Source organism: Strigops habroptila, chromosome 6 (assembly GCF_004027225.2).
Source record: "Strigops habroptila isolate Jane chromosome 6, bStrHab1.2.pri, whole genome shotgun sequence".
NCBI lineage: Eukaryota > Metazoa > Chordata > Aves > Psittaciformes > Psittacidae > Strigops > Strigops habroptila.
Window position 1 is genome coordinate 63,326,082 of NC_044282.2, and position 19,477 is coordinate 63,345,558.

At 61.3% G+C, this 19,477-nt stretch overlaps 2 protein-coding genes and 3 non-coding genes across 7 annotated transcripts; 2 read left to right on the plus strand and 3 right to left on the minus strand.

The window, feature by feature from the left end:
- Nucleotides 1–297: 297 nt before the first annotated feature.
- Nucleotides 298–461, minus strand: LOC115610154. The gene has a single exon (XR_003992130.1). It is a non-coding gene; the product is annotated as a U1 spliceosomal RNA (small nuclear RNA).
- Nucleotides 462–2,076: 1,615 nt separating this feature from the next.
- LOC115610152 lies at nucleotides 2,077–2,240 on the plus strand. The gene has a single exon (XR_003992128.1). It is a non-coding gene; the product is annotated as a U1 spliceosomal RNA (small nuclear RNA).
- A 1,134-nt stretch (nucleotides 2,241–3,374) lies between these two features.
- Nucleotides 3,375–3,538, minus strand: LOC115610156. Its single transcript, XR_003992132.1, has one exon. It is a non-coding gene; the product is annotated as a U1 spliceosomal RNA (small nuclear RNA).
- Nucleotides 3,539–4,470: 932 nt separating this feature from the next.
- Nucleotides 4,471–11,028, minus strand: EIF2B4 (eukaryotic translation initiation factor 2B subunit delta). 2 transcript variants are annotated; one of them, XM_030490460.1, is made up of 13 exons: nucleotides 10,771–11,028; nucleotides 10,499–10,536; nucleotides 10,285–10,423; nucleotides 9,625–9,834; nucleotides 9,346–9,428; nucleotides 9,026–9,117; nucleotides 8,522–8,636; nucleotides 8,101–8,177; nucleotides 7,782–7,884; nucleotides 7,105–7,232; nucleotides 5,188–5,368; nucleotides 4,908–5,088; nucleotides 4,471–4,713 (listed from the first exon to the last, which is right to left on the minus strand). In XM_030490460.1, exons 1-13 carry the CDS (start codon nucleotides 11,006–11,008, stop codon nucleotides 4,514–4,516), a joined length of 1,785 nt encoding a protein of 594 aa, XP_030346320.1. In that variant the 5' UTR covers nucleotides 11,009–11,028; the 3' UTR covers nucleotides 4,471–4,513. The 2 variants fall into 2 exon arrangements, with proteins under 2 accessions (XP_030346320.1, XP_030346318.1); XM_030490458.1 differs by having other exon boundaries at nucleotides 10,626–10,910.
- On the plus strand, nucleotides 10,748–19,473 carry SNX17 (sorting nexin 17). 2 transcript variants are annotated; one of them, XM_030490465.1, is made up of 15 exons: nucleotides 10,748–11,122; nucleotides 13,681–13,755; nucleotides 14,133–14,250; nucleotides 14,583–14,647; nucleotides 14,808–14,918; nucleotides 15,329–15,419; nucleotides 15,626–15,713; nucleotides 16,605–16,674; nucleotides 16,786–16,878; nucleotides 17,024–17,227; nucleotides 17,559–17,681; nucleotides 17,813–17,890; nucleotides 18,079–18,153; nucleotides 18,630–18,671; nucleotides 18,751–19,473. In XM_030490465.1, exons 1-15 carry the CDS (start codon nucleotides 11,063–11,065, stop codon nucleotides 18,868–18,870), a joined length of 1,413 nt encoding a protein of 470 aa, XP_030346325.1. In that variant the 5' UTR covers nucleotides 10,748–11,062; the 3' UTR covers nucleotides 18,871–19,473. The 2 variants fall into 2 exon arrangements, with proteins under 2 accessions (XP_030346325.1, XP_030346326.1); XM_030490466.1 differs by lacking the exon at nucleotides 14,808–14,918 and having other exon boundaries at nucleotides 11,040–11,122.
- Nucleotides 19,474–19,477: the final 4 nt, after the last annotated feature.

Here is a 19,477-nt window from a genome sequence, read left to right on the forward strand (position 1 = left end):
CGGCCGCAGCACCTAGTTCACCGGCCGCGCGGCGGGGCAGCGGGGAGCGGGCGCGGGGGCGAGCCGCCTGCAGCAAGCCAGGGCACGATCGCACAGCAACAATAGAGAGCGGCCGCGGCACGCAGTAGACGGGGCGTGGCCTGCCACGAGCGCGACATGAGCGCGCGGAGAAACAGCGCGGTGGTGCTTGACACAATACCGCGAACAAGATGAACAGAAAGAAGACCCCAGCCACAACGTGAGAAACCTTTTAAAACGCAGAGATTAAACCACGTGCTGCTATTTAACAAAAGATGTCAGAGGAGAGCGCAAACGCAGTCCCCCACTACCACAAATTATGCAGTCGAGTTTCCCGCATTTGGGGAAATCGCAGGGGTCAGCACACCCGGAGTGCAAGGGATGAGCCTCGCCCTGGGAAAACCACCTGCCTGATCATGGTGTCTCCCCTGCCAGGTAAGTATGACACTTATCCCACCCGACACCTGCACACGACGCAAAACACACACACACCTCACGGACACGCCACGCGCCGCTCCCGACACGCGCCCCGCACCGTCGCGCGCTCCGCACCCCGCCTTCTCCCGACGCCGCGCGCCCCTTCAGTGCCCGCGTGCGCGGAGCCCACCGGGCTGGTTGCGCGTGGCGGGTATCCCGTGATGCCTCGCGCTGCTCGTTTGCATGGACACGCCCACACCCCGCGGGCCCCGCCCCTCTCTCGCCGAGGCACCCCGTGCAGGTTTGACAGCAGTCGCCACTCGCTGCCCACGGCCTTTCCGATACCGCGGCCCGGTGGTTCCCGCTGCCCGCCCGCACCGGGACCGCGATCGGCACCGAGACCGGGACCGGCACCGGAACAGGTACCGCCCGGCGCCGGGCTCGGTCTGTCAGAGCCGAGCGGGATCGGCCTGGAGCCGGGGTGTGTGTGTGGGAAGATGTGTCCAGCAGTGCTCGGGGCATCTCAGGGACACGAGCTCAGCTCCGGTGCAGGCAGATCCTGCAGAGGAGAAAGAGGGAGCCGCGTCCCCAGACATCGGGCTGGGCTCCGGTAGCTGGGCAGCCCCCACTGGGTGGTGCTGGGCTAGGCTCTGGTACAGGTCAACACCACAGCATGTACAGGGCGGATAGGAAAAGCGTTCACAGACAGCGACCCCCGGTGCTAGAACCATGGGGTCTGGGCGCTGACAGCAGCATGGGAGGAGCAGGTGCCTGCAGAAGAGACAGACTAGGGGCACACAGTGCCATGGCAGCAGTGGGGCATATTCTCTGGGGAAGGCGAGGCGCTGGGAATCGCAGTGCTTGCAGCACCCCAGCCACACCGGCTCCAGTGCTCCAGGCTGATAATCCTCGAGCCCTCAAGCTCTGCACACACAGACCTCCCTGATCCCTGGCCTGGTGCCTGGGCATGGCCGGTGGAACTCACCACGACTGTGGGAGCAGGTGGGTGCTGCTGGTGACACTGCTCCAGCCCCACGGGCACAGGGAGAAGACCCCCGGCACCACAGAGCAGAGCTGTTCTGGGGACGTGCCGGCTGCTCGAGGGCTGGCGGTGTGGGAGAGCGGCACGTGCTGCACTTGTGGAGCGAGGCCAGAGCCATGAAGCAGCCTTGAGGAAAACTAGGGGCAAACTTGAGACATGGCTTGTAACGTCTGGGGAGAAACAAGTGGGAACAGCTCCAGGCGCTGGCGGCCGGGTAAGAACCGGGTGTGGCCCGGCTCGTTAACGGTGGCGAGAGGCCGGAACGAGGCCGGGGCGGTGCCAGCGGAGGCCGCGGAACGGCGCTGAGAGCACCGGGGAGGGGAAACGAGACGAGACAGGACGGAGCCGCGGGGCGGGGCCCGGGGGGGGTGGGCGTGTCCATGCAAACGACCACCGCGAGGCGTCACGGGATACCCGCCACGCGCAACCAGCCCGGTGGGCTCCGCGCACGCGGGCACTGAAGGGGCGCGCGGCGTCGGGAGAAGGCGGGGTGCGGAGCGCGCGACGGTGCGGGGCGCGTGTCGGGAGCGGCGCGTGGAGTGTCCGTGAGGTGTGTGTGTGTTTTGCGTCGTGTGCAGGTGTCGGGTGGGATAAGTGTCATACTTACCTGGCAGGGGAGACACCATGATCAGGCAGGTGGTTTTCCCAGGGCGAGGCTCATCCCTTGCACTCCGGGTGTGCTGACCCCTGCGATTTCCCCAAATGCGGGAAACTCGACTGCATAATTTGTGGTAGTGGGGGACTGCGTTCGCGCTCTCCCCTGGCTTAATTAGTGAAAAGATAGACTTTTGATCAAGCTGGGAAAGAAGTTGTTACCCGAAGGTCGTGCTAGGCGGTCCTCTGAGCAAAACATTCCAGCGCGGTCCGAGGGGTCTAGCAGCCGCGCAGGGCCGGTTCGGTGCCGCACTGTGGCTAAGACGGGAGTTGACGGGCCGGCTACTGCACACGCTCCCTTTCCCCCTCGGGCCGGGGCTGCGCCCGAGCGTTCGCTTCCCCCCGCCTTAAGACGGGGTCGAGGGGAGCGGAGCCCTCCCTGGCTCGCGGGGCTCCGAGGGTGCCGGTGCCGCGGTGCCCGGAACTGAACACAGGATTCGAGGTGCAGCCTCACCAGTGCCGAGTACAGGGGGATGATCACTGCCCTGGCTCTGCTGGCCACGCTATTGCTGATACAGGCCAGGTACATGGGGTTGTTGTGGCCCAAGTGCACGACTCGGCACTTTGCCTTGTTGAACCTCCCATCGTTGACCACAGCCCACCGACTCAGTCCATCCAGATCACAAAACAAAACCAGTAACCCACCTGTATAACGTGTCAGCATACCCAAGGCTTGCGCCATCAAACACACCACAAAAACCTCGCTTCTGGTTTTGCAACGCTACAGGCCTGGGGAAGAGTGGCTGGAAAGCTGCTGAAAAGGACCTGGGGGTGCTGATTGACGGCTGCTGAACGTAAACGAGCTTGTGCCAAGGCGGTCACCGGCATCCTGGCCTGTATCAGCAATAGCGTGGCCAGCAGGGCCAGGGCAGTGATCATCCCCCTGTACTCGGCACTGGTGAAGCTGCACCTCGAATCCTGTGTTCAGTTCCGGGCACCGCGGCACCGGCACCCTCGGAGCCCCGCGAGCCAGTGAGGGCTCCGCTCCCCTCGACCCCGTCTTAAGGCGGGGGGAAGCGAACGCTCGGGCGCAGCCCCGGCCCGAGGGGGAAAGCGAGCGTGTGCAGTAGCCGGCCCGTCAACTCCCGTCTTAGCCACAGTGCGGCACCGAACCGGCCCTGCGCGGCTGCTAGACCCCTCGGACCGCGCTGGAATGTTTTGCTCAGAGGACCGCCTAGCACGACCTTCGGGTAACAACTTCTTTCCCAGCTTGATCAAAAGTCTATCTTTTCACTAATTAAGCCAGGGGAGAGCGCGAACGCAGTCCCCCACTACCACAAATTATGCAGTCGAGTTTCCCGCATTTGGGGAAATCGCAGGGGTCAGCACCCCCGGAGTGCAAGGGATGAGCCTCGCCCTGGGAAAACCACCTGCCTGATCATGGTGTCTCGCCTGCCAGGTAAGTATGACACTTATCCCACCCGACACCTGCACACGACGCAAAACACACACACACCTCACGGACACTCCACGCGCCGCTCCCGACACGCGCCCCGCACCGTCGCGCGCTCCGCACCCCGCCTTCTCCCGACGCCGCGCGCCCCTTCAGTGCCCGCGTGCGCGGAGCCCACCGGGCTGGTTGCGCGTGGCGGGTATCCCGTGACGCCTCGCGGTGGTCGTTTGCATGGACACGCCCACCCCCCCCCGGGCCCCGCCCCGCGGCTCCGTCCTGTCTCCCTCCCCGGTGCTCTCAGCGCCGTTCCGCGGCCTCCGCTCGCATCGCCCCGGCCTCGGTTCCCGTGGGCCACAGCACTTGGCAGCAAAGACATGTGACACTGGAGTATAAATCCCCCCTTTTTCTGCACAGGGCAGAATCACAAGCACCCCACCAGGGCTAGAAACATGCACTGGCAGCAATAAGCTCTGGGATAAGCAGACACTCCACAGCAATCCCTGCCAGGAGCTGGGATGAGCACCGATTTTAGCGTACCAGAAAGGCATGGAAATGCTGCAGAACAAGGCAGGAGACCCCCTTCCCTGTACCAGAACCCCTAGCTTCTGCTCAGGCTGGACCTTGCACCAGGAGCAGCTCTGACCCCCTCACGGTGCTACAGGGTCAAACGCGCCAGGCTCTAGGCTTTCCTGCATCTTGAGTGAATGCTGGAATGACAGCCCAAGATGTGAGCTAGGGGCTGTCACCACGTCACCATTTCTCTCATGTCCCAGAGGAGGGGCTCCAGGACAGGGAAGATCCTTCGCTGCTGCATGCTGGAGTGGCAGGAATGGGGTCAGGCAGAACTGGGCAGAAGTGCCAGCATCTCCCAGGACCATGCAGAGCTGAGCCTGTGGTGACATTGGGCATCAGGGCTCCTGCCACACCACAGAAAGCAGACAAGGTATATTGTGCGGCCTGGTTTATTAGTGTCCATGCTGTTGCCCCTACTACTGATCCACGTTCTTGACCCGCAGGACAACAGGCACCGAGGTGCAGGGGATCATGCCCAAGTCCGTGATGACCAGATCCACCAGATCAGGTGGTGTCACATCATAGACCAGGTTGAGGAGGCGCAGGGACTTATTCTCTGCCCAGCCACCCAGCTGGGCCTGGCCCTTCCGGAGCAAGATCAGATCATCGGGATCATCTGTGGAGAGAAGAACAGGCAGTAGGATCAGGGACAGCACTTTTCCATCCTGCCCTGGGAGCACACACCACTGCTGCCTGCCAGGCCACCCTTCTTCTGAGAGGCCTGGGAAGGGGAAGGGCAGGACAGAGCAGCCCATCCTAGCCAGCAGTGGGAGCAGGTCTCAGGTGGGAGGAAGCAGACAGAAGCCATACCAAGCTCATTGGAGACAAAAGAATCCGTCTGCACTCGCTCGCAGAACTTGTAGGTCTCGCAGCACACCAGGACAGGTACGTTGTAAGCCTTGGAGACCAGTGCTATCTGGGATGTCCCCACTCGGGACATAACAGAGCCGTTGGCCAGGAGTGCATGGGCTCCCAGCAGTACTTTGGATACCTGTCAGGGAAGCACAGGGATCTGTTGGCACCTTTCATCACCCTGCAGCCTCCCCTGTGCCCACCACTGCCCTCAGCACAGCCTCACTCTGCTCCTCACCTCAGGCAGCACATAGGAGATGGCGTTGATCATCACGTAGGTACAGTGAATGCCCTTACGCACCAGCCGCCGCAGCGTCTCCCGGCCTTCCAGCCGCGGCCGGCTGTCCACCACGATCACGCGGAAGGCTCGGCCCTTCTTCACGTGGGCGTCGCACAGCGTGCGGTTCACAAGGGAAGAGCTGATGGACACCAGTTAAAAAGGTCTCGCCCGGCCCATGCAGCTGCCCCACACTGCCATCACTGCCCACAAGTGTAGCCCCATGCCCAGAGGCTTTCCATGGTGCGGGCTCCAGGGTGGGACCCATCAGGTGCTGGCTGGGCAGGAGATTTCCTGAGTGTCAGTATGGGGTCTCGCCAAGGGGACAGTCCTGACAGGCACCCAAAGCAGGGGCTGGTTGCCAGCAGCTGCAGCGGAGCAGGCACTGCCAGGCACCAGCTGCCTCAGCAGCTCCCCGGGCACATCCAGTCCAAGCAGAGCAATGTCTCCCTTACCTAGGGCAGGAGTTGGGCTCCCTCCTAGACCCTGATGGGCTAGTGCTGCCTGGAGACGAGTCCAGGCAGAGCTGGTGTCCACACTCGTCATTACAAGTGCTGCCTCTTCCAGACACTCTCCTGCTACACTGCTTCCAAGATCCCTCTCCCTGTCTTTGCACAGAGAATTACTCCCTGGGAAAAGTGATGTCTCAGTCCTCCCTGGAAGCAGCACTGACCTCCACTTGTCTGTGACCACAGTGGGGGACTCTTCCCCCTCCAAACCCTCTCGAAGTTTTCCTCTCAGAATGCTTCAGTCCCACACTGGCCTCCTGCTCCTTCCTTGCTGATGACCCAGGAGGCACATCACACCTGGACTCTTTTGCCACAGTGATCTCTGGTTCCTTTTCCCACCTCTACCTTCTGGGACAGTCCCTCAAAGGAAGAATGAGCTTCCCTGTTTCTGCTTCCTGACATCTGACACTGCTACAGTCTGTTTAAAATGCCAGTTAATGTGCACAACTGCTCTGTAGGTGCCCTGTATTGAAGAAGTGGTGAATCTGGGTTTCTTAAAACACTTAACACTGGATGCACGCAAACAGAGGAGAGTGCTGAGCTCTGAACAGGAACAGCAAAGACACACGGACAAGCCTTTTGTACAGGCTTTGCTGACAGTGATGGCTTTAGGCCTCTGTCAGGCACTTCTCAGCACAATCTGACGTTACAGTGTCACCCACCACTGTAACGCTACAGGCTGGTGGGCCTGGGTTAGCCGCAACAGCAGGCAGGGCAAACTCAGGCATTCACAAACCATGTCCGAAGCACTGATGCAACTACATTAATCAGTATAGGCTGGTATAAGTCTACTTGATCAGACCCTCCCGTTCATTCCTCAAATGAGTCCGAGGGCTCCCGTGCTTCCACCATCCAACCTGTCCCAGCATACGGAGAAAGCAGAAACCACATGAGCAGGACACAATCCTCCACAGCGGGGCCCTCCAGGGACACCTGCTCACAGTCAGCCTTGCCAGCACGGTCCGCTGCACCCCGCAGACACCATTTAGCATTCCCCTTGGCAGCTGCCAAGCAGAAAGTGCTCTGTCACCACCTCGTGACGTGAGCTCATCAGCCTGCCTGTCTGCCAGGACAGTCACAATGAGCTCTCTGCTTTTTCTAAAGCACTAACAACACATTCATGTCCAGTGAGCAAGTGCGGATCCCAGGCCATGCTCTGCTCTGTCCTGACACCCTTGTACAGCCCCTCACTGCCCGCTTCCTGCTTGTTTTATTTCTGGTTGCTGGACCCAGAGCCACAACCCCTTCCTCTGGCCTGGGCAACGCCAACTTTTCCACCCTTTAAACACTGCTTTTGCAAGAGCTTCCCGTGTTCATTCAGGTTTCCTTTTCCCACACGCTGGCCTGGCTGCCCTGGCTCTCCTCTTACCATCCATACACCAGGATCACATCGTTGTCATTTATCTTCTCAAAGGCAGACCTTGAAATGGCTTCAGCTGCCAGAAGAATCTTCTCCCGCAGATATTTGTCGATAGTGTCCTGCAGCTTCTCTTTTGCCTGGGGAAACAAGTGCCATCATGTACAGCACAGCCTCTCCACACCATGGACACTCTGTCGTCCCTTACAGCCTGGCAGGGCTGTGGGCTCAGCCCTGCCCTGCTCCCAGCCAGACTGTTTGCTGAATGGCAGCTTCCCCTGGAACAAGAGTTCTGCAGAACATATGGGATCACTCCTGACCCAGCACAAGCCTCCCAGCAGACCATGATGCCTCACCATGTGTTTGAGCTGCCATCAAGCCCCTCCCCAGCCCTGCCCATTGTCTCCCCTGCACCTCCTGGATCAATTGCTCTGGTCACCCCATGGAGATTTTACTGCTCAGACTCTCCAGCTTGACTCCTCTGAGCCCAGCAGCCATGCAGCCTTAGGGGTTCTCCTGATGTTCACCAGCCCCCTGCCCCTTGCTCCACAGCCAGCAGGCTCCTGGGGAACTTTTCGCATGGGACCTGGCTGAGCACTGAAAAACCATATTTTTCTTCACCTGTGACTTCACTGACACTGTCAGTAAAACACCATCCTGGTGCCTGCTGCGCACAAGAAGCCACTCACCTCTTCCTCTCGCAGGGTGTCGGGTAGGCATGAAATCTCTTTCTTAAGGAACTTAATGGCATTGCCCATGCTGGCTGAAAGGGGCCGGCACTGGTTCAGGAAGCTGCAGAGAGGAAATGTGCTTAGCTCCAGAGCAGCCTGAAGCACAGCACAGGAAGAGGGAGGGTGCAGGTGGGCTGGGGATGGTGGTCTGGGAGGTAGAATCCAAAGCCCTAGTAAAGTGAGCCCAAGTTTGGGTGGACACCAAGTCAGAGAGGCGATGAATGGACCACACTCAGTGCAGCTTCAGTTCCTCCGCTTCAGGACCAGGAGCCCTCACCTGATGTGTGGCTTCAGCTTGGCCACTAGGTCCCTTGACAGCTCCTCATTGGGGGGAGTTGAGTAATCCCGGATCAGCTAAGACAAGAAGGAAGAGAGCGTGAGCTCAGGGCACCTATCCCTTCTGGCTAGGCAAGGCATGCAACCACCCTCACACAACATGCTGCAGACCAGCCAGGAATGTGTACTGCACAGCTTGACACACTTTCACAGTGGGGTAAAGGGGTGCTCCAGGAACTCAAATTTGCAGTGGTAACACCAGAACGGGATACCAGCAGGGCCCAGTCCTGGGAACAGTCAGAAGGAAGAGGCTGAAGATGACCAAGCACCGATATAGCCTCAATAGTCAGGGAACAGGAAGAGATGCCTGTGCCTGGTGCAACGCCCCACTGCCTGGTGGGCACAGGTAGCTGCTCACATACCTGTTTGAAGACTTCCAGCAGGGCGATGCAACGGGCATTGGAGCCATTGATGATGCCCTGGGAGTACTGGAGGCCGAGGCGCACCACAGCCGGGTGAATTACAGTGGAGGGAATGCTGCAGAGACAAATATGAGAGAGCTGCCAGCAGGGATCCTCTACAGCCCAGGAACAACCAACCTATTGCTAGGCCTCCAGACAAACACCCTGAGGGGTGTCCCAAGACAGCCCCTATTTGCTCTGCGACCTGAGGAGTCAGGCTAAGCCCACAGCACCCTCTCCTGTGGCCCTGCACTGCCCGAGGGCAGCTCTCCTCACCTCACAGGCAGGACATCTGGCTGCCCTAGCCACTGCTCCTCAAACAAGCAAAAAGGGTCCCCTACCACCTCATCAAGCCTATCCCACATGCAGGGCCACGATACCCCTTCACTGCAGCCATTTTGCAGCCATGCCAGCCGAAACAGAGCCAAATGATTGCCAGGGGCCTGGGCTGGGGAGGCCACGTACCTCATCTGCTGTGTCAGTGGCTTTTTCCGGCTGTACTGGTGCAAGTGGGAGAACAGGTTGACCTTGGTGCCATAGTCCTGCCTCAGAGGTACCTGTAGCCAAACAGCGTTGATGATGACTTAGCCAAAGCCGCCATACAGCGCTGCTCGCTCCAGCACCACCGATCGCACCCAGCGCTCACTCGCAGCACTCCAGAGGCCCCCTTTGCCCAGCAGAGAGCAGACTCTAGTCCTACCACATGCATAGCCTGACCCCCACCATGCACACCTGCAGCATGTCTGCCCTGAAGCACGCAGCTTGTTACCCAGCCTTCCTCCTACCTGCTGCCGTTCCAGCTTTTTGGCCAGTTTCCTCTGGGCAGCAGGATCATCCATCTGCACGTGCTCCGGCAGCCGCTTTACCACTGTGAGGGTAGCGGGGAGGGTGGTGTGAGGTGGTGCCAGCCTGGTGCAGCCCCAGCCCAGCCATACTCCTCCAAAACTCAGGGAACACATGGCATGGCAGTGCCCACAGCACTACGGAAGGGTTGGTTGCCCACCCCAGACTCCTTCCCTCCCTGCTTACCCACCGTCTCCACCCTGTGGTGACAATGGCTTTACCGGACTGGGGCTCGGTGGGGGTCAGCCTGGGCTTGGCTGCTGTGGCTGCCTGGCTCAGCTCCGCTTTCTTGGCCTGCTTCTGGGCCCGCTCAGCCTCCTGCTTGGCGCGGCGCTCTGCTCGCAGCTCAGCTTTGCTCTTGCCCCCTGCAGGCTTCTCACCATCGTTGGGGCCATCAGCCAAGGCTGGGGGGGATGTGGGGTGAGCAGCTACTGCAGGAGATGGAAGAGGGAAGTCAGTGCCCAGCCTCAATCACTGTGAGGTGTAGCCCAGAATGTGGGGCAGCCTGTGGCAGGGAGACCCTCCTCTGTGCAAGGGTCTGTGTTGGGAGGAGCAGATAGGAATACACCCCACATTGTCCAGCACCTTGCCACAACCCCTGCGCAGCTGACATGGGACCACCAGGCCAGCCCCTTGTCCATGAAGGGAGGGGAGTGTCCTCTCTGCATCCCAGGCCCTGCAAGCACGCAGGCACTTGAGGTAGCGAGGCCCAGGGCTTGGGTGCAGGGAGGTCCTGCTGCAGCCTCCTGTAACTGGAGGACTCTTCTGGGTCAGGCTGTTCCAGCCCATGCGTTCCAGGCCCTGGAGGCCACCGGGGCCTCGCAAAGGGCTGCCCGTGTTCGAGGTGTGGGGAGGGCTGGCGGGGGAAAGGGAGTCCTCACCCTGCGGCTGCCCTGCCTCGGAGGGCGGCCCCAGCTCCGGGGTCTCCGCCGCCGGCCCCTTCTCGCTCCTTTTCTTCTTCTTCTGCTGTTTCTTCTCCTTCCGCAGCTGCAGCTTCTCCTCCCGGGAGAGCTCCGTGGCCTGCGGGCACAGACGGTCAGGCAGCCCGCGTCCCCCACGCCCTCCCAGCACCACGCCGGTCCCGGCCCTGCTCACCTGCGGTCCCTCCGGCGCGGCTGCTTCGGGGCCCGCACCTAGAAGGAGGAGAAGCGTGAGCGGCGCCGGGCGGGTGCCGGTGCCGCGGTCCCGCCGCCCCCCGGGTCCGGTCCGGTCCCGCACTCACCCCGCGCCGCAGCCCGCTCCGCCATGGCGCCTCCTCAGCCGCCGGCGGCGCCCCCTGCCGGCGGGACTTGCCGTGACGTCAGCGGTCCCCCGCATGAAGCGTGGTGACGCCACGCTGTAGCCGCGGTGGGGGCTGTTCCCTTTACCGGGGCGCTCCCCCCGCCCCGGGTCTGTCCCGCTCCGGGACCCCACTCGGCACCGGAGCAGAGCGGCAGCCCCGCCCGGTGTCGCTGGGACGCTGCCGGCACCAGGCGCTGGGCTGCCCCCGGGCTCCTGCGGGGCGGAGCGGGGCGGAGCGGGGCCGGCCCCGGCGGGCGTGTTCCGCCGGCCGCGCCATCGCGGGGGCCCCGCGGGGCGGTACCGGGGAGCGCCGGGCTCCGACATGGCGGCGCGCGGCAGGTAGCGGGGGCGCGCGACCCGGCCCGTCCCGGCCCCGCCATGCACTTCTCCATCCCCGAGACCGAGACCCGCGCCGGCGACGGCGGCGCCGCCTACGTGGTGAGCGGGGCCGGCGCGGAGCTGTCCCGTGGGTGCGGGGCGGAGCGGGGCGGCGACCCCTGGGCCAGTAGGGCCGGGTCTGAGTCCGGCGTTACGGGGCGGTCGCTGCCCGGTGGGGCTGTGCGGGCCCGTAGCCCCGACGCCGGTCGGGGGTCGCCTTGTGCGGGCCGGGGCCGCCATCCCCAGCCGGCGCTCCGCTCCCCGGCCGCGCCGCCTCGGCGCCCCAGGACCGGGAGAGACGGGGCCAGTGCCGGTGCGCTGCGGGGCGGGGGGTAGGACAGCGGGCGGCGGCCGCATCCCGTCCCGGGGCCCGGCTCATCCTGGCCCGCCAGCCCGTCCATCCGTCCCGGCTTCCTGTTTTGCTCGGCGCGCCGTGAACGCCCTCCGGCTTGGCACCTCCTCCGGAGCCGGTCTCCCCGTCAGCGGAGGGACATTGCGGCGGGCTGACCCTCCCGGACTGCGCGGTGGTGCGGCCGCAGGGGCCGGGTCCAGGCCCGCAGTTTCTCGCTGGGGGTACGGGCGGGTGGCTGTGGGCTCCTTGGCCCCGCGGCTGCCAACATGGGGGTCACTCGCCTGCCCCTTTTGCCGAGATCCCTCTCTGGGAGATCTCCCCGGTGCTCTCGGCAGCAGGAGGTGGTGTGTCGGGGTCACACAGGGTGGTTGTTAGCTGCGGGAAGGGCTGTGAAGCTGCCTTGTGATGCACAGGCAGCTGTGGTTGTACAAGGCCTGCAGGAGCACTCTGCACTTTGCCCTCAGGTGATGTTCCCAGTGTCAGAGGAGAGCTCCTTTGCAGCCCTGAGTCTGGGCAGGAGCTGGTGACCCCACAGAGATGGTGTGAGAAGCCAGTGTGAGCTCCAGTGTGTGCAGGGCCAGCATGGCCTGGGCAGGTGTCTCTGCTGACCCTGGGCAGCCTCAGTTGTCAGGAGCAGGAGGGTGCTTGGGGCTTCCAGTGAGTGAAACAGCCATGGGAGGTACGTGCCTGGGGTGCAGTCACTGGCTGGAGGCACGTCTCCATCCCCTGTGATGCAGTCCTCCTGCCCTCCCAAACACCGCTCTGGGGATGGCAGGACCTGCTCTGGCACTGAGAGGAATAGCAGTGTCGCCTTGGAGGATGCTGCCTGTGGCGGGGTGCCTGGGACCTGGGGCACAGAGTCACTGGGCCCTGTGCAGCTCTGCCGTGCTCTGCCTGCAGTGACAGTGGAGAGCTGACCCAGGGCAGGGAAACACTGGGAGGCAGCAGCCAGGGACTAGCTTCATGGGATCCCCTGCAGCTGGGGCAGTTGCCTCCCCAACACTGTAGTGTCCGTGTAGGGAGAAGCAAGCTGTGGCTGGGCTGGTGCTGGCTGGGGCAGAGCTGTCCCAGAGGGTTTCCATCCTCTCCCCTTGGCTGAGGGGCATGTCCTGCTGAGCTCTCTGCAGCAGCTCTTACGCTTTCAGGCAACCCGTAGTGCTGGGGCATGTTGTGGTGGCCCCAGGGTGGACAGGCAGCACATGATGAAAGAATCCGTTGCCCTGTGGTGAGGGCTGGCTGTGGCCATGCACCCTGGGAGGTGCTGGAGCAAGCCCAAGCCTGCAGCCTTTGGCAGTGGGGATGTCTTGACCATGCAGCTCTGTGCAGCTGGACATCAGGCTCCCCTCCGCTGGCCTGAGTGCAGCCTAGGTTGCTGTGCTGGCCACCGTGTTACCCTGCTTGCTTCTCCAAATGTGTTTGGGGCTTGCAGAATGGAGAGCTGCCACCTCTCCTTGCTACTGGGAGCATGGAGGGGTATCCTTGCCTGCTGACTTGGGGAACAGCCGTGTCCATGGGGCTGCATTGTGGCTCTGTACTCTTCCTGTGTCTGGGCAGCTGCAGGATTACCCCTTCCTGGCGTCTGTCGGGCACACCTCTTGGATGTGCTTCTACTTCCTGACTGGTTTTGACCATATCCCCAGGGCTGCATGTCTGCACCAACTCTGACTCGCCTTCGGAAGAGCAGCACACAGAAACTTTCCAGTGGTGTATTGTACTCTTCTGTGCAAGTTCTGGGTGTTTGATCTGTCCTTGCTTGCTAACATAGCCCTTGGCTGCTGACAAAGCTCTTCCAGGTCCTGGCTGTGCATGGGGCCATGGCTGTGCCTACCTGCGGCTGCTTGTTGCATGCATCCACCTCCATTTGGGTGCTGCCCCTGAGAGCCAGAGAGGGCCCTAGCCCCGCAGGGGAAGCGCTGCTGACCTGTGTGCTCCAGGGAAGCCTCTCGAGGGGGTCCAGGCAGTGGGCAGCATGATGCTGGGATTGGTGCCTTGGGGCTGGGGCTGGTGCCTGCAAGGCAAACCCAGCTCCTGCAGTGGTGCCCAGACTGGCACATGGCATGTGAGGGGAAAAGGTGGGTTCTGGAGCTTCCCAGGACGGGGACTGAGCTCTGCTGCCAGGAGGGGAAGGCTGGGGGTGCCCTGTCTGCCCCTCAGTGGTGTTCTCAGGAGCATTGCCTCATCGTGGGCTGTGGCCCTGCAGGACCTTCATCCTGGGGTAGCCTGTGGATCTGGTGGATGCTAGTGTCTGACTGGTGTCTCTCTACAGGCCTACAACATCCACGTGAATGGGGTGTTGCACTGCCGAGTGCGTTACAGCCAGCTCCTGGGGCTGCACGAGCAGGTAGGGAGCCACCTCCAGTGGTGGTGGGAGCTGCTGCCACCCATCCTGTGGGCAGCACTGTAGTGCCTGCTGTGCTTTTGGCAGGCAGGGTGCTGGGTCCTGTGGGCTGCTCTTGGGTGCTGCAGGACAGCACCATGTGAGAGCCACAGCATCGGGTGCTGTGCTGGCTGCGAGCAGGCATATGCTGCCCGTGGGCCTGGGCAGGGGATAGTTCTGTTCCTTGGCATTGGGTACAGGCCTTTTCTCCTGCCCTGTGATGTCCTGGCTGGGTTCTTGTAAACTCACCTTGCCAGGGCCCTGGAAATCAGCTGTGGTGGGGAGGTTAGAGTAGCCACCATCTCCCTGGGGGCTCTCATGGCACTCTGCTCTCTTCCCAGTTAAGGAAAGAGTATGGTGCTAATGTGGTCCCAGCCTTTCCCCCAAAGAAGATCTTCACACTCACCCCAGCAGAGGTGGAGCAAAGACGGGAACAGCTGGAGAAATACATGCAGGCGGGTAAGCTCAGGGTTGGCTGCCCCCTGGTTGGTCACTCAGGGCACTGAGGTACTACCTGCACCACCTTCTCTGCACTGCTCTGTTTGCTGTGGCCCATCTTCATACTCTGGCATTAGCTGGCCTTGTCCACTGGATATGAGCCCTGGCAGAGGTGGAGACCTCTGGTGCCTCCACCTGTGGGGTGTCCATGGCTGCCCATGTGCATGCCCTACACGCAGCATGCACATACTCTGGGTGCAAACTCTGAGTGGCTGCAGAGCAGACAGGCATTACTGTTGGTCCCTGCCCCTCCCCGCATAACAGCTAACCCCCTGCTCATCTTCCACCTCCAGTGCGGCAGGACCCGACACTTGGAGGGAGTGAGACCTTCAACAGCTTCCTGCGCAAAGCCCAGCAGGTGAGGGTGCAGGAGCTGCTGGAGGTGGTGGGCTGCTGGGGCAGCCTGCATGGGGGTGAGTGCTGACTGCCGGGGCCAGGCGGTGCGAGCTGGGGCCCTCGGACTGGGAGGGCGGTCAGCAGTGGAGGGGCTGCGGTACCAGTCCTGTTTCTCTCTCCAGGAGACGCAGCAGATACCCACAGAGGAGGTAGTGCTGGAAGTGCTGCTTTCCAATGGCCAGAAGGTCAAGGTCACCATCCTTACCTCGGACCAGACAGAAGATGTCCTTGAGGTGCCAAAGTTCTTGTGCTGGGCAAGACTAGCTCCTCCTGCTGAGTTCTGTGGCTTCTCACACATGCAGGAGCTGCCTCAGCCTGGCAGCCCCTGGCCCTCCCTGCTGCGTCTCTACCCCAGAGCAGGGTTGTCTTGGGGGCTGAAGAGCTGGAAAGGCTGTGCTGATGTGTTTGTGCCCCTCTCTGTGCCCAGACTGATGTCAGGAAGCCCCCTGCTGCCTCATGGTGGATGTAATTCCCCCCTCCCTGTCCCTTGTCCCCCCTGCCCTGGCCCCTAGCACAGCAGAGGTGCTGCTTTCCTGCTGTTGGGAGGCCCCAGAACACACACAGCCTTAATCCTGCCACGGGGTAAGGATGTAGAAGGGCTGCCTCTCTGCGGGAAGTGGTGACTTCCTGCTCTTGCTTCCAGGCTGTGGCCTCCAAGCTGGATCTGCCAGATGACCTGGTTGGCTACTTCAGCCTCTTCCTAGTGAGAGAGACCAAGGATGGAGCTTTCTCCTGTGAGTAGAGCATGCTGGAGCCCCATGAGGGCTGCACTGGGACGTCTGCCCTGGATCCTGCCCTGGTGCAAGAGCTGTGTACTTGGACCCCATGGTCATGCCCTGGGTGTGCGGATCCAGCGGGCTCCCCTGGGGTGCCTTGGCTGGCGGGGGTCCGGTGGGCTCCTGCTGCCCTGAGCTGCTGCTGAGCTGCTGTTTCCCTGCAGTCGTGCGGAAGCTGCAGGAGTTCGAGCTGCCGTACGTGTCCGTCACCAGCCTGCACAACCCCGAGTTCAGGATCATCCTGCGCAAGAGGTGAGTGGCAGGGCCGGAGGGGCAGCACCTGCTGGAGCAGTTGGGTGTTGTCGGGGCTCTGTGCTCTGCAGAGGGACCTCTCCCCTCCTGCCATTGCCATCTGTGGGTGCTTTGGCCTGCAGGAACACACGTGGGCATCCCCAGCCATGACACGAGGTGGGTGGACTGCCCTACTGGGCTTGTTTCCACTTTCACTCCCCCCCTTCCTCCCCCCGCTCCCAGAGGGATGGGGAGGAGAATCGGAAAAATGTAACTCCCACGGGTTGAGATAAGAGCAGTCCCGCAACTAAGGTATAACACAAAACCACTACTGCTACCACCAGTGATAATAATGATTAGTGAAATAACAAGGGGAGAGGATACAATTGCTCACCACCCGCCGACCGATACCGAGCCCGACCCGAGCAGTGATCTGGGCCTTCCGGGTAACTCCCCCCGGTTTATATACTGGGCATGATGTGCTGTGGTATGGAATACCCCTTTGGCTAGTTTGGGTCAGGTGTCCTGTCTTTGCTTCCTCCCGGCTTCCCCTCCTCCTTGGCAAAGCATGAGACTGAGAAAGTCCTTGGTTGGAATAAACATTACTTAGCAACAACTAAAAACATCACTGTTATCAGCGTTGTTCCCAGGCTGAAAGTTAAAAAAACACAGCACTGCACCAGCTACTAAGAAGGAGAAAAATGACTGCTATAGCTGAACTCAGGACACCAGACACAGCCCTTCCTGCCTCTGGCAGCTGCTTGAGAGGGGGAGTGGGACATGGCACCTGATGGCTACCGGGGGAGCTGGCCGGAGAGCCAGCCTAGTGCCTTGTCCCAACATGAGGGATGTTTTTCTCCCCGTTGCTGTTAGAGAATGGGGAATAGGTTGACCCATGTGGTTTTCTTCTAGTTACTGGGACTCCTCCTATGATGACGATGTAATGGAGCATCGTGTGGGGTTGAACTTGCTGTATGCACAGGTGAGCGTCGGTGTGGCCCAGCTGGGTGAGGAGGGACACTGCATGCCTCATCTATGTGGGGTCTTGAGTGGCTCTGGGCTCAGCTGCTCACCAGCTTCTGCTCCTTGGTAGACGGTGTCAGACATTGAGCATGGATGGATCCTTGTCAACAAGGAACAGCACCGGCAGCTGAAGTCCCTGCAGGAAAAAGTCTCCAAGAAGGAGGTAGGGGAGGGCACAACGCTGTGACTGGAGCAGTCCCAGCACCAGACTGGCACCGCTCTGCTGTGAACTTGTGGTGCTGAGTGGCCCAGGAGGTATGTCGAGAGGGTGGCAGCCTGTGCTGAGCTTTACTGGCTCTTCCCTGCAGTTCATCCGCCTGGCCCAGACCCTCAAGTACTATGGCTATCTCAAGTTTGACCCCTGTGTCACTGACTTCCCGGAGAAGGGATGCCATGTAGTCGTCAGTGCTGGCAACAACGAGCTCAACTTCCAGGTGCGGCTGCCCAACGAGCAGATCAAGGAAGGCAGCTTCAAGGTCACACGCATGCGGTGCTGGCGGGTCACGTCCTCGGTGAGTTCTACATGCCTGTGGGACCCTGGGGAGCAGGGACGGGTCTGGTGAGACCTGGCTGTGCCAGGCTGGTCTGACAGCTCTCCCCAGAAAAGGTGCTGGCTGTGTTGCCTGCTTCCACCCGGCTGCCCTGGGAAGGGGCTGAGTCATGCTTTGGGGCTGAGGGGGTCATGGGTGTGAGGACATTTGAGGAGACTGGTGGTGATGGAACAGTGGGAGGTGGGCAGGGTGTCCAGTGCCTGGCTGGAGCCTGCCCTCTGTCAGCATAGGGGCTTGGGAAGATGGCTCCTTTCCTTCTGGAGGCTCCCGGCCTCAGCGTGTGCCCTTGCAGGTGCCGATGAGCAATGGTCCCTCGGGGAGCAGCCCCGGGAAGTCTGAGGTGAAGCTGGAGCTGGCTTTTGAGTATCTAATGAGCAAGGACCGGCTGCAGTGGGTCACCATCACCAGTCCACAGGTAGGGCTGGCTGCGTGCTAGGCTGGCTGTGCACAAGGACCAGGGTGAGGGAAAGGGCCGGTTTGGGCTTGGTTTGGCACATTGGGAAAGCCATGGGGTGCATGGAGCCTCATGACACGTCCTCCTTGCAGGCCATCATGCTGAGCATCTGCCTGCAGTCCATGGTGGATGAGTTGATGGTGAAGAAGTCTGGAGGCAGCATCAGGAAGGTGAGGGTTGGAGCCGAGTGTTGTCTGTGGGGTGGCATCCCATTCTGCCCCTCTGACTCCCTGGGGTCTAGGCTGGGCCCTGCTTGCTCTCCTCAGTATGAGGCCAGATGAAGGATCCCCAGGGGCTGTCTTAACCTCTAGAGCTGCCCATGGGGACCCTGCGGCTGAGCTGAGCTCCTTCCCTGCAGATGTTTCGCCGGCGCATGAATGGAGCCCTGCGGCGCTCAGACAGCCAGCAAGCTGTGAAATCCCCCCCGCTGCTGGTGAGTGGGATCCTGCAGCCCTGTAGGGGAGACAGGCGTGACCATGGGCTGTGCTGTGTGTTGGGTACCAGAGCACACTGCCCCCAGAGGTGCTGCTGTCCCCTCAGCAGTGTAGGGGCAAGCACAGAGGACAGCAAGGCTGCACTGCCCCACTCCTGCAGCCCTGGGAAGAGAGAGAGGACCTGGACTCATCTGCAGGAGCTAGACTCACTGGGGAGGGAAGAGAGGGCAGCCTGGCCTCGTCCCAGGAGTGCAGGGAGATAGAATCGTAGAATAGAATCATAGAATTGTAAGGGTTGGAAAGGACCTTAAGATCATCTAGTTCCAACCCCCCTGCCATGGGCAGGGACACCTTGCCCTAAACCACGTGGTTCAAGGCTCTGTCCAACCTGGGCTTGAACACCAGATGCAGATGTGGGAAGGGTGGGTGGCATGTCCCACCACCTCAGTGCTGCCTGACCCTACTGTCCCCACAGGACTCACCTGATGCCTCCAGGGAGCCAATGGCCAAACTCTCGGTGAGTTGTGTGCGGGCACACTGGTGCCATCACCTTTGGACTGAGCAAGGAGCCTCCCTAACATCTCCCCTCTCCACAGAGCAAGCTCACCTCTGTCAGCCTGCGAGGAATCAGCCACTCCAGCTCTGCTAATGATGTGGGCGCTAATGACTTCCATGGCAATTATGCCTTTGAGGGCATTGGCGATGAAGATCTGTAGTGCCCCCCTTCCTAGGACAGCACCCGCCGAGGGCCTTCGCTGAGGAATGTACGACCTGCAGACAGGTTGCAATCAACGTGCCTCTCACCTGCCACATCCACCTTTCCCTGCTCCCCTGGGCTGGGGAGCTCACCCCCAGCCCTCCGCTGCCTTTGGGATGGGGGCAGCTGAACTCCTCCTGCTGCTGGCTCCAGCTGGGAGAGGGCTTGTTCCCAGGGTGGCATCAGCCTAACCCGAGCAGCGTGCCCAGGCTGAGCCCTGGAGCAGCATCATGGAGCCTGGCCCAGCGCTGGGGGGGCAGAGCTGCCCCTTCCCCAGCCAGGAGCTGCCCTGGGAGGCTGGGCACAGCCTGGTGGCACCGAGCGGCCCTCGTGAGACTCCGTAATGCCAAATTAGCGTTTAGGTTTCTGCTCAGAGACAGGCTGCAGTAAACTGTCTCCGGGGGGCTCTGCGCAGAGCCCCTTCTCTAACCCGCTCATAGACTCCAGCGTAATCTAGGCTTGTAACCACGTATCTTCTGCTGCTCAGACCGACCAGAGCATTAATGGACAGTAACCGATGTTTACACACTGCAATGATGATTAAAATGGATCCTGATTGGTACTGG